The following is a 21,190-nucleotide window of genomic DNA, read 5'->3' on the forward strand; positions in this document are numbered from 1 at the left end:
CGTACATGCCAGGTAAAGAACAATTTTCTTTTTCTCTTTTTCTTACTAGTTGATTTTAATGGTTGAGCTGCTTAATTGTTGATTTGAAGTTCATTCCCTCATTTCAGCACAAAACAGAAATATCTACTGCATTGATCAACATTCACATTAACAAACGGCATTTTAGCCATTTGAAAGTAACCTCGGAACTTCAATGTGCTTTAAAGATCATCAATATTTATATTACTTTTCTTTTAAGACAATTAATTAAAGTACTTAGACTTTTTATCAGAAAATCACATCAAGGTGACTTCTCTGACTTTTTTTTTTTAAACCGACTGTGTAACAATAACACTTGGATTTAAAAAACAAAAAACCAGGGGACTTCTCTGGCGGTCCAGTGGTTAAGACTCCTCGCTTCCACTGCAGGGGGCAAGGGTTTGATCCCTGGTTGGTGGGGAACTAAGATTCGGACATGCCACACAGTGCGGTCAAAAACTAAATAAATAAATAAACAAGACAAAAAGACAACCCTCAGAATGGGAGAACATATTTGCAAATGAAGCAACTGACAAAGGATTAATCTCCAAAATATACAAGTAGCTCATGCAGCTTAATATCAAAAAAACAAACAACCCAATCCAAAAATGGGTGGAAGACCTAAATAGACATTTCTCCAAAGAAGATATACAGATTGCCAACAAACACATGAAAGGATACTCAACATCACTAATCATTAGAGAAATGCAAATCAAAACTACAATGAGGTATCACCTCACACCGGTGAGAAGAGCCATCATAAAAAAATCTACAAACAATAAATGCTGGAGAGGGTGGATAAAAGGGAACCCTCTTGCACTGTTGGTGGGAATGTAAACTGACACAGCCACTATGGAGAACAGTATGGAGGTTCCTTAAAAAACTAAAAATAGAACTACCATATGACCCAGCAATCCCACTACTGAGCATATACCCTGAGAAAACCATAATTTAAGAAGATACATGTACCACAATGTTCACTGCAGCACCATTTACAATAGCCAGGACATGGAAGTAACCTAACAGTCCATCAACAGGTGAATGGATAAAGAAGATGTGGCACATATATACAATGGAATATTACTCAGCCATAAAAAGAAACAAAATTGAGTTATTTGTAGTGAGGTGGATGGACCTAGAGTCTGTCATACAGAGTGAAGTAAATCAGAAGGAGAAAAACAAATACCTATGCTAACACATATATATGGAATCTAAAAAAAAAAAAAAGGTTCTGAAGAACCTAGGGGCAGGACAGGAATAAAGACGCTGACGTAGAGAATGGACTTGAGGACACAGGGAGGGGGAAGGGTAAGCTGGGACAAAGTGAGAGAGTGGCATGGACTTATATGTACTACCAAATGTAAAATAGATAGCTAGTGGGAAGCAGCTGCATAGCACAGGGAGATCAGCTCAGTGCTTTGTGACCACCTAGAGGGGTGGGATAGGGAGGGTGGGAGGGAGGCGCAAGAGGGAGGGGACATGGAGATATATGTATACATATAGCTGATTCACTTTGTTATACAGCAGAAACTAACACAACATTGTAAAGCACTTATACTCCAATAAAGATGTAAAAAAAAAAATTTCAAACTCAAATTTAATAAAGAAATTAAGAACTTAAATAATTTAAAGATTACCTGTTTCAAAATGCCTGCTGCCATTTCATGGCTACAGTCAAAGATGACATGGAACTCCTTGCCTCTTTTCATTTCTTTTAGTAAAGGTTTTGCATCCTTTGTATCAGCAGGTAGTTGACGGATCTTAAGTCGAAGATTGTATCTTGATGGAGCTTTGATGAGCTCCTGCAAGCGAATGAGACCTTTAATGAAAAAGAAAAAAAATAGAATGTTACAGAAAAAACAGAGTAGTTCATAGAATCACAAAACATACCACAGTGTCTGATTTCCTTGACCATGTACATGTGTACATCATGACGTGACCATTGAAATGCTTACTTCAGAACTCCCAATCCCCAGTTATTTTTGTTAAAATCACTTCTCAAATTCTTAGGGTATTTCTCAAAGTATGAAAGACATACATGACTGTAAGTTAATGTAAATAATTTAAATAGATAAAAGAATATAAAATAAAATAGTTTCCCTCTCTATCCTAATTCTACTCCCAGTGGGTTGTCACTGTTGATGGCTTGAAATATTATCCTCCATATACTTCCTATGCATTTGCACATATATACATAGAGGGGTTTTTTTGTATTTTACATCAATAGTTGTTTCGTGACAATGTCTTATAGGTCATTGTAAGTTAGTGATTACTGTTCTAGTTTGTCCAATTAAGTTTTAGTGGACATAATTTATGTAATTATTCTCTATTATTATAAACTTTGATTATTATTTCTTATTTTTGTTCACAAGTAATGGTCTAGTAATTTGGTGTAAATGTAAGAGTGATATACTTTTCTTAATAAAAAGACTAAATAGCCAGAAGTGTAATTAAATTACTTTAAGAAATAAAACTTTCCTTTGTATTGTTTTTTTTGGTATCATTCTGTATTTCTTCAGAAATAAATATAACTACAGAAATTACTAACAAAGCAAACATTTTCCTAGAAAAGTAGCTCCTGATTATATGTTTCAAAAATATATCAAATTAATAGGTCCATTTTCAATAGGTCATAGAACTGCTATGCATTTTTAAATAACAGAGACATAGCAATGAATTTATTCCTTTATAGAAACTTTCTAAGTAAGGAAACCCCTTAAAAACTGATATAAAAGATCCAATATATAAGAGTATGATAAGAAAAGAAGGATCATACAATTCTATTAGCTTGGACAAAATTAAGCAATTTCCTTTCCCCTTCTCCCCTCTTCCTTCTTATTTACCCCTTTTTCCATCTCATCTTTATATTTCTAAAACTCTACTTCTATCTTTCCTGAAAAACTACCTTCATAAATATTACTATGACAAACAATAATAAAGGAAAATATTTGTAAATAACTATCTGGAACTCTCTCTCTCTCTCTCTCTCTCTCTCTATATATATATATGTATACACACATACTCTCTTTATTATATATATATAACTTTATTTGGAAACAGGAATTAAAAGTATCTTACTATGATTAAAAATCTACTGTGTATTAAAATAACATATGAGATCTAAAGAATAAAATCTAATTCTAGGAATTTTTTTCATTCAGTTTTTAAATAAATAATAGATCCTCTTAGACATGTAATGCTATATACACTTTAATATGTTGCAACATAGTTAATAAAATTAACGACTAATTTTCAGTATTTTTATCCTTGAGACATGCAAGATAAAAAATATGTAAATTCATAAATATACCTAGTATCTTTTGCTTTTAAAATATCGTCCCACCGGACTTCCCTGGTGGCACAGTCATTAAGAATCCGCCTGCCAATGCAGGGGACACGGGTTCGATCCCTGGTCTGGAAAGATCCCACATGCCTTGGAGCAATTAAGCCCATGCACCACAGCTACTGAGCCTGTGAGCCACAACTACTGAAGCCCGCGTGCCTAGAGCCCATGCTCCATAACAAGAGAAGCCATGGCAAGCAGAAACTTGTACACCACAACGAAGAGTAGCCCCCGCTCGCCACAACTAGAGAAAGCCCATGCGCAGTAACGAAGACCCAATGCAGCCAAAAAGATAATAATAAATAAAATTATAAAAAATTAAATTAATTCATTAAATAAAACATTGCCCCATAAAGTTTACTTCATTGTAAGTTATTTTAAAATTTTGATATATAAAATCCTACAAATAATATTTGCATAAATCACACAGTATAATACTATTAGTAAAATAAATATTACATAATTAATTGATATCAAATATACCCATTAAACATGATACAATTCAGTCTAGGGAATTATGCATATAATGAGTACAGATGTTAACAATGAACTGTACAAAGATGAAAACAAATATTTGAATTTATAACACCTGCTTAATTGTAGCAGCATTTAACATTGGGCTTATAAAATCCTCTAAAACATCTATAAAAGGCTATACATTTCTTTAAATATGGGAGTACTCTGTAACTAAATTAGAATAAATTCTTAAAGGGTAGTAACATTGTTTAACTACTTTTTATAAATAAACCTGAATATAATTGCTGTAAGGCAGAGGCTCCCGAACTTTGGAAGGTATGACAGTAACCTGTGAAGCTTGGGTACAATCTAAACAATCAAATAAGAATCTTCAGGCACTAGGACTCACGCATGTACATTTTTAACAATCTTTCCAGGTGAGAGATTCAAAGAGTGTGGCCAATTTCCAAAGATAGGTCTGGTTTCAGATAAGTGTCTTATGAGAGCTACCCTTTGATAGCTATATTGTAGGATAATAACTATTTTATATTAACTAGTAGCATAAGACAATAAAACAGTTAATTCAAAGAATGATTTCCAACTTCATTAGGAAGAGTGAGTTAAAAAACTGTAAATACAACTGACTGTAGGAATAAGAGAGAGAAAAAAAGACATTCATTTACTCATGCATCAAATGTTTATTAAATTTTTACTGTAGGTCAAGCACTGTTCTAGACATTGAGGAGACAATGAAATATATAAATAGACAAATTTCCTGCCCATACCATGCTAAAAATACACAGGGGGACAAATGCTATTAAGCAAGCAATTATAAATGAAAAATGGCAATACTATTTTTATAGGGAAAGTACAGATGGTTGAGGAAGCATATAGCAGGATCACCTAACTCAGAATGGGAGTGTTCAGGGAAATTATCTCAAAGGAGGTGACGTCTAAGTTAATACCTAAATAAAAAGAGAAAGAATGGAAGGAATGGATGGAAGAAAAAACAGCTTTTATACTGGCATGGAGGTGAGAGAGCATGGGCAAAGAATCTTAAGAAGCAAGGAAGAAGTGCTGACAAGTGTAATTTGAGAAGAGGGCAGGGATACTTAGGATGCCCTTGTATTTTACATTAGAGTTAAGGCCTTAACTTAAGGGTGGTAGAAAATGCTCACTTGGAATCTGCATTTCAAAAGAATCACTCAGATTTTCACTATAGAGGACAGATGAGAAGAACTAAAATGAGAGGAAGAGTTGGAAAACAGTTGTAATAATGCAGGTTGGGAAAGGGTAAGGTGTGTGTTCAGGTCAAGACAGTAGGGAGAGAAAGAAGTGGAGGGACTAGAGATTTTTGAGAAAAGATGATAAGTGGTTGGTGAGGGAGAAGGGCTGAGTCAGGGAGGCTTCTCAGATTTTTGGCTTGGGCATCTGTGAGGAGAGAGTGCTTCCAGAGTGTGAGGTCACGGGAGGAGTCTTATCTAGATCAGCAGTTCTCAAAGTGTGGTCCACAACCCCCTCAGGAGGGTCCCTGAGGTCCAATTATTTTCATAATAATAATAAGAGGTTATTTGGCTTTTTTACTTTCATTCAGTCACACGTGTGCAGTGGGGTGTTCTAGGGGTTACAAGACATGGATGATATCACGGCAGATTGAACGAGGAAGTAGATATAAAAATGCAACTACCTCCTATTAAACCAAATATTAAAGAGACTTATGAGAATGCAAAACAAAGCCACTCTTCTTATTACTTTTTTTGTTTTGGAAAATATAGGTATTTTTCAATTATTAAATGAATTAATAAATATTTTTAAATGTTATAATTTTATTACTAATATGGTAAATGTTTATAAGCATATTATAAATGCTTTTAGAGATCCTCAGTGATTATTAAGAGTGTAAAGTGGTACCAAAACCAAAATGCCTAAGAATTACTAAATTGGATTATCTCTAAATTTTTCCTAGTTCTAAGTTTCTCTTATTCTCATTAAATTATTTATATAAATGCAGACTGATCTAACACCAACCTTGGATGAATAAACAAAAGACAGCTACCCTTGGCTTACTTACCTTACAAGATTTTGAGCGAGTCAAATGTAAATTTGGGGGATTTAGTCTATCAGAGTAGCAATAGCCTGAGTGTTGAATGTGAATCTCAGTTCAAAAATCTATGATATATGGATCTTTATGCAAGACATTGTACCTCTCTTAGATCTGTTTTGTTTTCCTCTTCTCTATAATAGGGTAAAACCATCTATGAATTAATATATAAAACACCAAAAAAGGAACTGGCGTATATTAGATTCTCAAAAAGCAGCAATTTTCATTGTTGTTATTTGGGCTAAGAAGGAAAGAATATAGTTATTTTTTTAAATGTGCTGGTTACTCAATCTGTTCTTGGAAGTTATTTTGATACTCATATAGACTGAACACCTAACAACAACAAAATTTTAATCAAAATGTTGAGATTAAATCATTACCAAAGAAAAAGTAGCTATATAGTTATGGATTAGCCCAACAGTTCTGAATTGAAAAAGCTCAACTGACTCGAAAATAGAAATTTTCAGAAGTATAAAATCCACAAACAGCATTTGTAGAGTTCACCCTAAGTATAAATATTGCCAAGCATTTTCAAGTGTCTTAAGAATTCATGTGGATAGTCCACTGAGCTATCAGGTACAATAAATGTTTACTTATTCTCTTCACACATATACATCCCTGCTGGCATTAATGTAACAGATTTCAGTTTGCCAGCTTCCCTGAGGAATAATATTGAAGGGCTAAAAATTTTTTACGAATAGCTGTTGCTAGTAGGAACTGCCATCTCTTACTTGAGAATTCGAGAGAAATGTTGTCTTTATTCATTCATTCATTCATTCAACATATATTTACTGCATATCTACTATGCACAAGACATCATTTCATGTACAAATATAATGATTGGAATAATAGTATTTATTCAGTCTTTAACTGCATGACATACAGTTTGACTTTTACATTTTTTAATACCAAAGTTGTTTCTATAATGCTTTTCACATTCAGTTTTTGGAATCAGAATCGTTCAGCATTTCAATCAGAGAGAAGAAATCTAGAGAGGTGTTTGAATACTGAAAGTAGAATCATGGTTTTTAAATTCTGGCTTTCCATCATCTCCTGCACAGGTGCTTGGAGTCCTCTCTTGGTTCCTAAGCCCTCATTGCTCTGTCCAGTGCTATTGTTTCTCTTTTATCCATATTTCCATTCTAGATCCTTTGCCCTACCCACTGTCTGACACTTACATACAAACCCCTGTCTGAATTCTGTTATTCAGAACACCTTGAAAGAATAAGAGGAGGGCTGACAAAATGGGAGATGCATTCAAGACATCCAAAGAGTGGACGTTTACTCACCTACCTGAGTTATTTGATGACACCCCTGTAATTTAACATATGTGGGTGAGATTTTTATCCACAGGAAAAAGGGCTTGAACAGCAGGAATGTCTTTTAATTACAATACTGGTTATGTATTTTCCGCTGTGGATGGCGATCGATCTTCCTACCTACCCCAGCGTTCCTCTGCAATGTATCACAGTCCAAAAATGCCAGTTTCAGAAAGGATTACCCTAATCCCTCCATCATATACAAGTAAATATGCATGTTTTGTAACATGAAACAGTTTGTCCCCTTTTTAGGAAAAAAGTAAGCCTTTCAAAATAATTGGGATAGTATATATGTGGTCCTATCCTATGGTTCTTTGGTCAAAATGGAGAAATAAAAGGACCCATCTATTAGATAAAATAAAAGGGCAAAATCTATTTTGTTGAAAATATGGTTAACACAAATAATTTCCAAACAACCATTTTCAGAAATATAGTTTTCTTTAACAAATTTGGCACCTGGTTAAGTTATTTAATGAAAGAGTAGAATTATAACACCTTAAAACAGTCTTTTAATTAAAATATCCCCTTTTCCCTAATGTAATTAGTTGATGTAATGATAATAAAAAAGAAACAATCCAAGCAGATGGGTTCCTGAAAATCTTCTAATAAAGAAGAGCACCACATTGCAATTACCCCTTTACTCTGGTAGATGAGTTACATTCTATTCCCTCTAATTCTATCACTGATAGTACATTTCTTAAAGCTTTTTCTGCTTCCAGTTATTTTACAGTACTTAAAATCAAGGTTTATCTTAAGCTTCCAGGTGACAGAGGTCCAAGATGCTCTTGTCAGAAGTTGCCATCAATTTAGCTTTTAAGGAGAATCCAGAAGGAACATTTATGCACACTCCTGCTGGCACTTGCTTCTAAAAGGATCAATCACACTACCTCTCCACAGGCCCACTCTCCCCCAGCCCCAGGAAGGGAGTCCCAAGTTTGCTCCCATACCCAGGTATCTATTTCAGCAGCCACACAAACTAGAGCTTTGCCACCTGGCTTACTAATCAGGCCTATTTATCATTTCAGATAATGTGGTCTTTGTGCAGGCCAGACTCCCCTTACCCAAAATGCATTGCCTAAAAATGACTCATCTACATTCAATCATCGTCAGTTTTTTATTTTTTTTTTTCAGTTGAGAAAAGACAATTCATTGAAAGGCCAAGTATAACATTTCAAGGAGTTATTTTTATTGAATGTTTTATTTGTGCTACAGAGTGTTTTAAAGAAAACTAAATAGAATATGTATACCAGTTATGGACCTTGTAATGTACAGTAATGCTGTAAATATAGAGAAGGGAGCTAATCATAATAAGAAAATCATAAATGGCTTTGACAGGAGAGGTAGATAGACATTGAAAAAAATTCTGTCTCCAAATTTTTGTCAGCCCTCCTCTCCTTGGGGGCAAGGTGAATTTGTTCAACAGTACAGGGAAGATAGAAAATAAAGAAAAGTGGGGTCCAGAAAAAAAAAAAGGGAGAAGAAGAAAAGAGGAGAGGAAACTTCCAATGTGGTTTTCATCTTCTTGGAAAAGGGAGAGAAAGCTATGTAAAGTAAAATTAGAGGGCTGGTTTCCTGGAAAAATCCTAAAATCCTAACACTAACCTTACAGAGAGCAATTTCCTTCTCTCTTTTTGAAATTTGTTATATATTTCAAGAATGACAGAGCCTAATACATTCAAAACTGGAAATATGTAAAAACACTTCAGCTTGACACATTAGAAACCAAGTGGCAAATGAGTTTCAATTCACATGCCAGGGTCAACTGATTATTGGCGGCTTCCTGGAGCACTGTGTTGAGAACATTCTTGAGACCAGTTCTGTGATCAGGGACATGGGTCAATAAGGGATGGAACCTGGGTGGTGGGGTAGGCAGGCATGGTAACACCACGTATTGGTCGTCCCTCTATTAAAATCTCCTCCTTATGTACTAGTGTCATCAAATCCTATCCACGATATTGTTTTATTGATGGCAAAGCCTTTCTATGCTTCAGAATGGAAAATAATACAGTGTAGACAACACATTTTAGGCACCATGCTCTCTGTTGAAGCCAGGATCCATATGGTTCAACCCTGAATCATGATGCATTCAAATAAGTAGAATCCAAACAGTAATTCTGACACTTGCAGTCCCATGAAAACATTTAAAAATTGTATAAATTTATTGTCTGAAGCAACTCATTAAAATTCTATATTCTTTCTCTTCTAAAACACCTCCAAATCCTGAAAACTTACTTTGACACATAATACATGTGCAAGTGTATTTGTGTGTGTGTACACTCAGGCACACATGCATACACACACTATTCCTCTACTTCTATTTCCCTGGGAAATCTACTTTATCTCTGCCCTGACTTCTCCTCCGAGGAGAATCCGGCCATGATGCTTTTGTTTTTTCTGCTTGGCTCCCATTTGTAAAGCCCATACCACAAAGGCTCACGACACTGATCTAACAAAGCAGAAGCTTCCCAGGAAGGACTAAGTGGGAAATCACTAACTGGCAATCCCTGAATAACCTTTAGCAGATAAGTCATGGACAAAGGTTGAAACCCTTTCAAACATATATGAAACCCTTTCTTAGGTTAATCTTGTATGTTGCATCATGATGCCAAATTTCTGAACCATATTGTGACATGGCAGTCTGCATCGGGCAGACATGAATCCCACATCATTAACGTTCTACTAAATGACTATACACAAAGATATTTAAATATTTTAAACTTGAGTTTTCTCATCTGTAAAAATGTGATAATAGTAATTATAAACCATATAGGAAAAATCAAATGAGCTAATGCACAGAAATCACTTAGTACTGTGCTTGGAACATTTTAACACTTCTTACCAGTTTCTGGTAACCACTATCTTGGAACTCAGAGATTGCTGTGACATGTGTGCCTCAACAGGCCCTATTTGCTCCCTGAACCCTGCCTGTAATTTTGTGAGTGGTCTCTATCAAAATCTCTTCATTTCAAGTATCTAAGGGAAGTCTGCTTCCTGCTAGGAACCTAATTAACACTCCATCTTTACGCTGATGACTTCCAAATTTATATCTCTTGCCGACCCCTTCCCTGAACTCTAGACTCTTAAATTAACTTTCCTATTTGACAGTTGCATAGCAAAGAATTAACCTTACCCACAGAGAGGTCTGGCCTGTGCGCTTAGCTCCTGGGAGGTAATCTCTAAGCCCCAATAAGAGAACTTTGTTTATCTGGAGGCCTTGGGCCACACAGAATATTTAACAACGTAATTTATGGTAGGGGCTTTGGGTCATGAGATATCAGCTAAACCTCTGGAGAGGATAGCGACCTACAGGTCAGCCAAGCAAGTGGTCAACCGTGTCTATGTGACCAAGACCCAATTACAACTCTGGACACCAAGGCTCCAGTGAGTTTTCTTGGTTGGTGATACTCCATGCCTATTGTCACTCATTGTTGCCTGGAAAAGTTAGTACTGCCTACAAATCCAGTTGTTGGGAGAAGACGACTGGAACCTGAGTGTGGACCTGTGTGCCTCTTCTCTTGGCTGATCTTATTCTGTATCCTTGTCATAAATTGTTGTCATAAATTGTAACAGTGAGTATAACAGCTTTTGGTCATTCTGTGAGTTGTCCTAGTGAATTATCAAACCTGAGAGTGATCATGGGGACTCCTGAATAAAGTAACATCTCTACCTTGATGTACAGCAAATACTACAAAGCATTCCAAAATTGGCTCTTCATCTCCTCAGTCTCCAAAGGTGTTCCTCCTTCAATTGTCCCCACCTATGATAAGGGCAACTCTTTATCATTCCAGTTAGGTCAAAAACCTTGATGTCATCTTTAATCCTTTCTTTCTAGCATACCTCACATCCAATTTATTAGAAAATCTTATCAAATCTACCTTCAAATGTACACAAAAAGCTGTCAACTCTTACTACTTTTAATACACTGGATTGAGCTATTATGATCTCTCAAATGGATTGTAAAAGCTTCCTAAGTAGCACTGCCCTTACATATTTTTATATCCAGGTGTAGCCAGTAGCAATTCATAGCCTATGGTGTTTATTTCAAAGGTCTGGTGAGTCAGTGCTCTGGATCTTTTAAGATGGAAAGGTGGGAATGAAGAAGCCAGGAACATACAGAACAGTTTTAGTTAGTACAGGCCTGGATACTATGAGGGCAGTTAAGAGGAAATACACTCAGTGGCCATTGAAATCTGAAGTCCTTAGGCTTCACTCAATACATAAAGAACTCTAAAGCATGAGACACATTATCAGTGGCTTGTGATTCTCTAGGCCAAGTTGAGGGAAACACTGTACTTCCAGACAACCAGTCCATCTAGATGTGCAGTCCTCCTAGGTAGGGTCTCAGAGCCATAACCAGAAGTCTCAAGTTCAAAACGGGGGATGCACTACAATCCCCCAACCTCCATTCTTGTGACAAGCAGCCTTAGAGCCATGTTCCTGGTGCAACTTGCTGGAGCCAGGATGGGAGATAAGGACTTTGTCTTCCAAATATTGGGTTGTGTATTCTGAGTGCTAATTGCCTGATTGCTGCTTTTGATTGCTGAAAGGTGAGGACAGAGGTTGGCATCCATTGTTTTTAAACCCCATGAGCTTTATCCATTCATCTGTCATGGACACTTAGGTTGCTTCCATGTCCTGGCTATTGCAAATAAAGCTGCAATGAACATCGTGGTACATGACTCTTTTTGAATTATGGTTTTCTCAGGGTGTGGCACATATATACAATGGAATATTATTCAGCCATAAAAAGAAATGAAATTGAGTTATTTGTAGTGAGGTGGATGGACATAGAGTCTGTCATACAGAGTGAAGTAAGTCAGAAAGAGAAAAACAAATACCATATGCTAACACATATATAGGGAATCTAAAAAAAAAAAAAAGGTTCTGAAGAACTTAGGGGCAGGACAGGAATAAAGACACAGACGTAGAGAATGGACTCGAGGACACGGGGAGGGGGAAGGGTAAGCTGGGACAAAGTGAGAGAGTGGCATGGACTTATACGTACTACCAAATGTAAAATAGATAGCTAGTGGGAAGCAGCCGCATAGCACAGGGAGATCAGCTCGGTGCTTTGTGACCACCTAGAGGGGTGGGATACGGAGGGTGGGAGGGAGACGCAAGAGGGAGGGGATATGGGGATATATATATATAGATGTATAGCTAATTCACTTTGTTATAAAGCAGAAACTAACACACCATTGTAAAGCAATTATACTCCAATAAAGATGTTAAAAAAAAAAAAGAAAAGCAGGCCCATGTGGAATCTTGAGAGCACTGGCAACATATAATGTCCACTTTACTTCCTTGACATTGTGCTTTGCTGGGCAACTTGGATGTTGGCAAATGCTATTATCATATTTTCTTCTTGTAAACAATATGGGTAAGATTAATTTGGGGGTATCTCACTGAATGCTTTCTTTCACAATGTTAAGAGGTCCGACTATTTGTGACTGGTATTTCTTCTTTGTGCTCCCTGGCAATGCTGGATTCTACTGTGTTCCTTCTTCTCATCAGTTTGGAAAATGAGGAAAAATGAGACTGCGTGCCTGTCTTTAATTCTGTTATCAACAGTTGAGGGAAAACATATGTGCCTTGTATTTTGCCAAGGCTATCTTTTGTAAATAAACTGTCACTGTTAAAAAAAATAATAATAAATTCCATGAGCTGACACAGCTTCCAGAGGATTTAAAGAGATTAAAAAAAAAAAAAACGGGGGATGCAACAGGGGTAATGGGGAAAAAGTAGACAGAGAATGCCAGAACTCCTACCATGTGCTTGAGGCTGGATCCAAGCCGCGAAACAAGCTCCACCCCACTCCACAGGGCTCCTACCTGGGAATGGCCTGCCGCAGAAAATGGACTCAACTGAGCTGTGTTACCTGTAGTATATCTCTGACCCCTGGAAAGCAGGGGCTGCCAGCCTATTACTCTTCTAGTTGATAGCAAAATATGTTTTCCCTGTTTCTTTTTTCACTGCTATGAGAAAAAGCAATTATGCCGTTATTAAAAAGCAAACAGTGCTTTTGATCATGTCAAAGCTTTGACAGTGCTTTTGATCATGTCAAAACCCTTTGGTCTCTAAAGACTTAGGGTCTAGGTTCAATATGTGCTGAAGTCAATTTTCTATTCAGAATGGTCCAGTTTATGAGAGCCAATAGAATTAATGTTGCATTTTCATTCTTTGCTTACTGCTATTAAAATTTGCTTACATCTGATTCATGAAAGAATAAGCACATTAGCAACTGATTTCCAGCCAAGGTAACAAGTGCTGTGATCACTAGTGGTACCAGAGTCACGATAAATGGCTTTGTCCTAGGCTAACCCAGCCCTAGATCCATCCTATCATTTAATTTTTTTTGTCCTATTCATATGGCTACTGAATGTGGGCCTATGCCTGGTGTAATGAGATAGGGCAGGTAAAAAGCTGGACAGTTTAATGAGAAGACAGTTGTATTTCTTAGAACTCTTCCGGTAGTATGTGCAGATCTAATTCATACTACGCTGAGCAGAAATGGAGTTCACTGCTTCCCATAACTGAAAATAAACTCCGGGCCTGGTTGGAGGCAGAAATTCTTTGTTTGTTGCTCAGTTTTCTCTTCCTCTATGTTGCCTTCATTACCTCTTGACATTTCCTCACTTGATGGCACAGATGACCAACATAATCTCACACTCATAAAGAAATCTGCCTCAAAAGTTCTGTCAAAGTCCTACGAGGGACTCTGTCCAGCCCAGGTTGGGGTTATTTGGTGGGAGTAGGAGGGATGAAGTTAGATGAATTTGGGGGTTATGGGGGAAGAAAGCCAGGCTTGCCTGAGCCAAAGACTAAGAAGATTTCCTCAAAGGGATTCTGGGTAAACACACAAACAAAGGCAACCCAAAAACACATCACAGCAATGCTTTAGAAACTCTCTAAAAAGGATGACTGTACTTTGGTTTGTGACCACAGTTTGGTGATATTTTGATTCAGTGGTCGCTTATAATTAGTCACTGTATGATCTTTTTTATCAAACTGGGGCCCTTTTAAAGGCACAGGGTAATCTGCTCAATATTCTGTAATAATCTAAATGGGAAAAGAATTTGAAAAAGAATAGATGCATGTACATGTATAACTGAATCACTTTGCTGTATACCTGAAACTAATACAACATTGTTAATCAACTATACTCCAATATAAAATTAAAAAAAAAAAAGAGTCTAAGGGGGTAGAGGTAAGTCCATAGTATTTAGTCCAGGAAAACAAGCATTACCCAGGAATGTCCTAGGCAAACCAGGAGTTCTGTGCAGTTCTCCTCTTACGTCACAGCATTCTTCATCCTTCATCAAAGATACTTCATTGCCTGCTGTCCTGACAATGTTACTGACCCACCCCCAGAGGAACTGGCACACCTCATTGTTCATTTCTGATGGTCACATTGCAGGTTCCTTTGTCTCAAGATGATCCTGCTCAGATGTACACCCATCCTTCTGTCACTCTACCTGCCCTCTCAGCTTGTGATAACCCAACTTCAGCTCTCCAGACCTAATCAGGTGGCTGATTAGGTAGCCTGTTGTTTTTTAATTCCCACTTGTGTCCAGGTCAGTGCAGTTATGAAGCAGCAAATGATCCTTCACAGCTCTTATTTTGGCTCTGTCCCAGGATGCTGCTATTACTGGTTTTATCCATATACATCAAATATGATTTAAAGTTGACATTGATGAAACAGCCTAAGAAACTTTCTGTGGTGGGCCCATGACTAACAATAATTACCAAAACTACTGTGTACTGGTGAGAATGCCAAGTAGAATGTGACTCCTCAGGAGCTCAGGTTTTACTTTATCTTTTTGCTCCAGAAAAGAATACCATTAACCACCAATGCCTTCAGCAATTGTGTTCATGGAACATACATTTTATCTTATGAAAGGCTGAAAGATGTGAATAAATCAGGAACACATGACAGCACATATTATATAATCTGAATTGGGAATGCAGAAGTGAAATACCAAACCATAAACAGTAGATGCTTGCCATCTATGAGATTATAGGATAGTGGGGCGATAGACATGCAAATCATTTTTCTACAATGAATTATGTATAATAATGTGAGAGTCTCTAAAGTACAATGGAAGTGGTCGGGATAGAATGTCTAAGGAGGGGTAACCATTTGGCAGGTGGAAAAGGATGGATGTACTTGTAGGAAGAGGAAACTGCAGGTAGAAAACCTGATGATATGAGAGTATGGAAAGTTCAAAAATCATGTGAGTTATTTGGTGGGTACTGCTGGAAAATTGAGTATAAGCTGTAACAAAGTGGGAGGTGAAGCTGGACCAGTAATAGGCAAGAACCAGTTATGAAGGGCACCATATTAGAATGCACTTTCTAAGTGAAGAAACTTCATAGTTTCAAGTACTAAAAAAAAAAAATTCAGGCTGGCTTAAGCAGAAACGAAGAATTATTAGAAAAATTCAGGTAGTTTCATGAAACCCCAATGTGGGAATTCAGTCATTCCTTAGAAACAGAAACAAGTAGGAGCAAGGTTATTAAGATATCGTCATCTCTCACTTCCGTTCTTTTTTACGTGTCTGCTTCATTCTGATCTTTCTAATGAGACCAGTTTTCTCTTCTTCACAGTTCACACAGGAGACATGGCCATGCTTCAAATTCACCCTGAGTTTGTCTGTTATACATTCAGCAGCTGGCAGGGACCAACTAATCTCTCTTGGTCCCAACTCAAAATTCCTGGAGAGAGGATCTAATTGGCCCAGCTGTGTTAACCCTTGATCTAATCAACTGTAGCCAGGGGCACTGACTTAACCCTAAGGTATGAACATTAGCCTTGGCTCCACCCCTAAGGGTGAGGAAGCTGGGGGGCTTGGGAAGTTAGGTGTGCCTCCCCTGCCCACTATGGCATCACTGAATAAATTAAGGCAAATGACATGAACAAATTTTGCTGTTAAAAGATCACTTTGATTATGTACCCAAGGATGAATTTGTGGGTGATATACTAGAGGACATTGAAATAGTCAAGGGTGTTAGTGGAAAGGAAGTTGTCTTGTGTTTTAGGCTCTATCAGAATAAATGAGAGAACAGCAGGAGACATTCTCTCTACACTCTCCCCTTTTCCTTGATTTTGCTAATGTCCTACCATGTATCTGTACACATTCTCTATTATCTATTTCTCTGGAGACAGAATTTCTTTTTTTTTTTTATATATATTTCATCATTTTTAATGTTAGAAGTTTCATTCCATAGATACAAGTCAATGTTTTTGGTTTTTTTTTAGAGCTCCTGACTTATTTATTTATTTATTTATTTATTATTTTTTTTTAAATTATGTTCTTGGCTGTGTTGGGTCTTTGTCTCTATGCGAGGGCTTTCTCCAGTTGTGGCAAGCGGGGGCCACTCCTCACCGCGGTGCCCGGGCCTCTCACTATCGCGGCCTCTCTTGTTGCGGGTCACAGACTCCAGACGTGCAGGCTCAGTAATTGTGGCTCACGGGCCTAGTCGCTCCGCGGCATGTGGGATCTTCCCAGACCAGGGCTCGAACCCGTGTCCCCTGCATTGGCAGGCAGATTCTCAATCACTGTGCCACCAGGGAAGCCCAGAATTTCTTATAAAGAAGAATTGTCACTGAATTTAATTACATCCTTAACTGAGGCAACATGTGTTGAATTTTTAAATTTTGACTTTAGCTCAAAAGACCTTTAGGTTGCTCTGAAACACATGCCACATTGCTAACATAATGGACTCACGTTAATCAAGATCGTGAGAGTGACACATAACACTAGAAATCAAATCTATTAATCTATGAGAAATGTATCTGTCACAGGCATGGTAAAACTTGAATTGCATGGCCCCAGCATTCTCAAATTACATGAGAAACCAAAGAGCAATCTGAAGTTTACTTAATATTAGTTTGGGATCAGAACAAAGGGGATTGGCTCAATGATGTAATAATCATAGATAGCACGGATTTGTGTTTGTGTTTTATTTGTAAGAACTCTGCAAAGAGGTAATATTGTCAGCCCCAGTTTGCAGATGAGACGAAGACACTGATATGGGGGTTATTATGTTCAAAGTCTCATGTCTAGTAAGTCTCAAAGCCAGATTCAAATCCTGGAAATCTTTCTCCAAAGCCAGTATTCAAACTTTGCATCCAGAGTGCAGTAAGGCAGATCTTGTTGGTAGTAAATCAACTAAGAATCTATTTTCCATTAACATTTTTTAGATGTGTCACGTGTGTTTTCCTGTTTTTGCCTAAAGAACTCAAATATCTCACTTATCCTCTTTCTGATGGATATATTCTTTCTTCGGATATGTCAGGTATCTTCAGACAGGATATAATCAAATCTTGCTTACCAGGGAGGCATTCTGACTTCTAAGGTAGCTTTGCAACTTTTCATTCTCATTCATTATGTTTTGATTTCACAGTTTTAATTCTCAAAGGGTGACAATTTCCAGGTGTTTCCAAAGTACTTTACTCCTACTTTTAACAGTGACAATGGTACATATAGAGGTGTTCTGCATGTTGAATTTTATTCGTCCATAATGAGTTTGGGAAGCAAAACTCTTCTATTTGCCATCTATTTGTTATGCAAACATAAAATCTGCCATTGTATTTAAGCATAAATCTATTTTTAAATTTCTATTCCAAAATATTTTTAGAGTTTAAACTTTATATTTTCTTTCATTTTTATTATCTTGCATATTTTTTTGGCCTCTGATGGTCACTTGCTATTTCTATTGCTTTTCAAATCCTTCCCACTTTCCCATAGATCATCTAAGAATTGTTCAGTCTTGATAAGATGAAGGAGAAGTCGTTCTCTACTAAATCTTTCTCAAATAATAAGCTCATGCGTTGCATAGCCTCTCTCATAACTGTTAATAAACAGTAGTCCTAGACTGTCAGTCCACGTGGAACTCCTGAACACAGGATCTAGTCAGTACCCCACATACACCAAACCCACACTTGGATTGTTTTTTGCCCCTGTTCCCTATCAGTATGATGCTATCTTGACATCTCTATTGGTTGCTCCTTTACTTGTGTCTCTATGGCCCATTGAGACTCATCCTAAACATAAAAAACAAAGTAAAAAATAAACTGTTCATTACCTGTTTTCATTATTTTGCAACTCAGAGGATTTTTGATAATGCTATTTGATAATATTTATAATCACTTGTTATGTACAAAATTAGTGTTTTTACTAATTCTTCACAAAAATTCTGAGAGGTATTTTTTCCTCTTTTTACAGGAAAAGGAGGCACAGGGATTTGAGCCAGCTGAAAATGGCTTAAATCTAATAAGTGACAGAGCTGGAATTTGCACAGCACAGCTATATTTTTCTTGTGAGCAACTGTTCTTAAGAATAGATGGCAAAATGAGCTCAATTAGGTTGGGCTGTTCTGTTTCTTTTTGCCAAACCTGTCAAAGTATATAATGATTTGCCTTAAGAAGAATAAGAAGAATATTAAGAAGAATGCTTAGCCATTTACATGATAGGTGGAATAAGTTTCTACAAAAAATTCCTACTCTACCAGAAATTCATGTATCAGACTTCCTGGGCAGAACACAGACTCTGCAGTTCACGTACTCAAATCTAAAACACTCTTAGCAGTTTTACTGTATGTATGTGTTTGGACCTTCTGGGACTATTGAAGGAAACCTATGAACTTGCGACATAAGAAAAGAAAGGGGTATTAAATAAGTACCTTGAAGTCAGAGGCACCCTGAAAACTGTTACCTTTTTATTAGAATTAGAATGAGAATCACTAATCTGTCATTCAAAGTTTCTTAGCCACAGTGTTCATAGTATTCAAAGGTCAAAGTTAGTAACACCAGGACATTCAATCCCCATACATGTGTCATGTGCAGTTCCAATTTCTTGATAAAATTTAAAACTGCAACAAAATACATGATGTTAACACAAGGAAGAGCTGAGAGTAATGCACGCAAGGTGAAGACAGGAAACTGGGAAAGATTTCAGAGAAGAGGTAAATAGAGGAGTGGGTTGGGTGTGTAGAGGTTCAGAAGATGGAAACCATGGCAGAGCCAATGTCAGACACATGGCACCGAGGCCTGTGCGGATCTGCAACCAGGCCTCATCCGTGAGCTGTAGTGACACCGTGGGCGTGTGGAAGAGGAGCAGAGTGGCAGCTGGAAATAGCATGGCTGAGGCAATGCAGTAAAAGCATAGCTCTTTCTCTCAACTTGAAGCTTAGATCTAAATCATGAAGTTTGTTTTAATGTGGGCTGGTGTTGGTTCTGAATATGTCACAGGGTTCAGTAAGGAACCGGAGTGAGGAGAGTGGAACAACAGCAGATGCTGTGCAATCTTGGTCTACCAGCCATTCAGGCTCTAGGGGTCTCAGGCCAGCTACCTAACATGTGGAATGACTCTTTCAGTGGGAGGGGAGTAGAGAGTAGCAGAAGGAATTAAGCTGGAGGTTAGAACCCCAGTCAAATTAGTTGTAACTCAGAAGCAATCAGTCTTTAATTCCAATAGAGGACTGGGGGGAAAAGTAAAACATAACAAAACAAACAAACATCAGGATCCCAGCTGTAACTTGGTATGGTTGTGGGTACTAGAGAGTCTCTATAAGATGCAATGACCTTGGTTTTAGAGCAGCAGATGAACTTTATACCCAACTTGTATGAGGTCAGGGCTTATGTTAAGCTACTTGGCTTGGTATTCACAAATTTCAATATATTTATTTGATTTATGATAAGTATTTATTAAGTAGCTACCACATAACAGACCCTATCCTAGGTGCATAGAACAGAAGGATGTTTTAGATGAAATTTTAAAGTCACGAGTTAAATAGGCAAAGAGGGGGCGTCACTCTTGGAGAAGATGAAAAATATTTCAGACAGAAGAAACAATGTACAAAGCCACTGGTAACAGCATGGTGAGTTTGGGGAACTTCAAATAGTTCGGTTTGTCTTCAGTGAACAAGGAAGAAATATGGCGGTGGGAGATGAGGGGAAAAGGTAAGCAGAGGCTACGCCCCTAGCTAGGCTAGGATGACAGCTCAGAAAAGTCAGAACCAGGTATGTAAGTTAGGAGTCTGGGGTATATGTTGTCAGGCCAGACTTAGAAGAATGAGGCAGGTATAATGTTCTCAGTGGGTAATTTGGTATAAAATAAATGAGAGCTGGGGCAAGCAATGATGATAGAGGTCTGGCAGGAGGAATCAGCTATGTAATCTGGATGTGGTGTCTTTCCACAGGTAGGCTCTGTTTTCACTCTTTAAATCTGTTTACAAACTTGAGGCAACTTTCAGCACATTTTTATAGTTTCCAAAAGAAAACCTACACATGCAGATTCCACTGAAAAGTCAGTAGGAAAGACAGGGGAGAGGTTTATATCACAGGCACACCACACTCCAAAAATCCCCTCAACTCTCTTCTTGGTCACGTGACACACAGTCTCTTCTGAAGCATTTCTGGCTCTTCCCTTCATGCTTTGTCCATTTCTCTCCCTCTTTCCCAGAGCAGACATAAACTCTATCTTTAGGTGCTCAATCATCAGAACCAGCTGACAGAGAAGGCCTGGAGGTCCAGCTGCCAAGTGGGCTTATCAAAGCAATCACGAATCAGGTCTCTCCTTTGGGGAGACTGCCATGCTCCCTGCTAGGAAAAAATCACACTTCCCTCATATCGTTACAATTGGCCACAATTCTCCTCTCAATTCTGCATCATCACATCTTTCTTCTCTGCTAGCTTATTCTCCTTAGAATACAAGCAGGCTGTTATTTAACTTTAAATAAATATTCTCTTGACACTAATTTCTCCACCAGGTATCACCTCATCCCTCTGCTTTCTTTTGTAAGAAAGCTCCTAGAAAGAGCTATCTATATTCACAGCCTCTGATTCCTCACCTTCCACTCTCATGTAAACTCCCTCTAATCAGGCTTTTGTCCCCACCACTCCACTGAATCTATCCCTGTCAAGGTTACCAAGGATCTCCAGGTTGCTGA

General features: G+C 37.6%; 1 protein-coding gene across 5 annotated transcripts in view; it reads right to left on the reverse strand.

The window, feature by feature from the left end:
* The window catches only part of GRIK2 (glutamate ionotropic receptor kainate type subunit 2), a 633,079-nt gene that overhangs the window by 333,689 nt on the left and 278,200 nt on the right, over positions 1–21,190 (reverse strand). For all 5 annotated transcript variants that reach the window (XM_036871504.1, XM_036871501.1, XM_036871502.1 and 2 more), the window contains exon 5: positions 1,656–1,837. In XM_036871504.1, the coding sequence (XP_036727399.1) occupies positions 1,656–1,837 (182 nt within the window). The remainder of the gene's footprint in view (positions 1–1,655; positions 1,838–21,190) is intronic.

Source organism: Balaenoptera musculus, chromosome 12 (genome assembly GCF_009873245.2).
Source record: "Balaenoptera musculus isolate JJ_BM4_2016_0621 chromosome 12, mBalMus1.pri.v3, whole genome shotgun sequence".
NCBI classification, from domain to species: domain Eukaryota; kingdom Metazoa; phylum Chordata; class Mammalia; order Artiodactyla; family Balaenopteridae; genus Balaenoptera; species Balaenoptera musculus.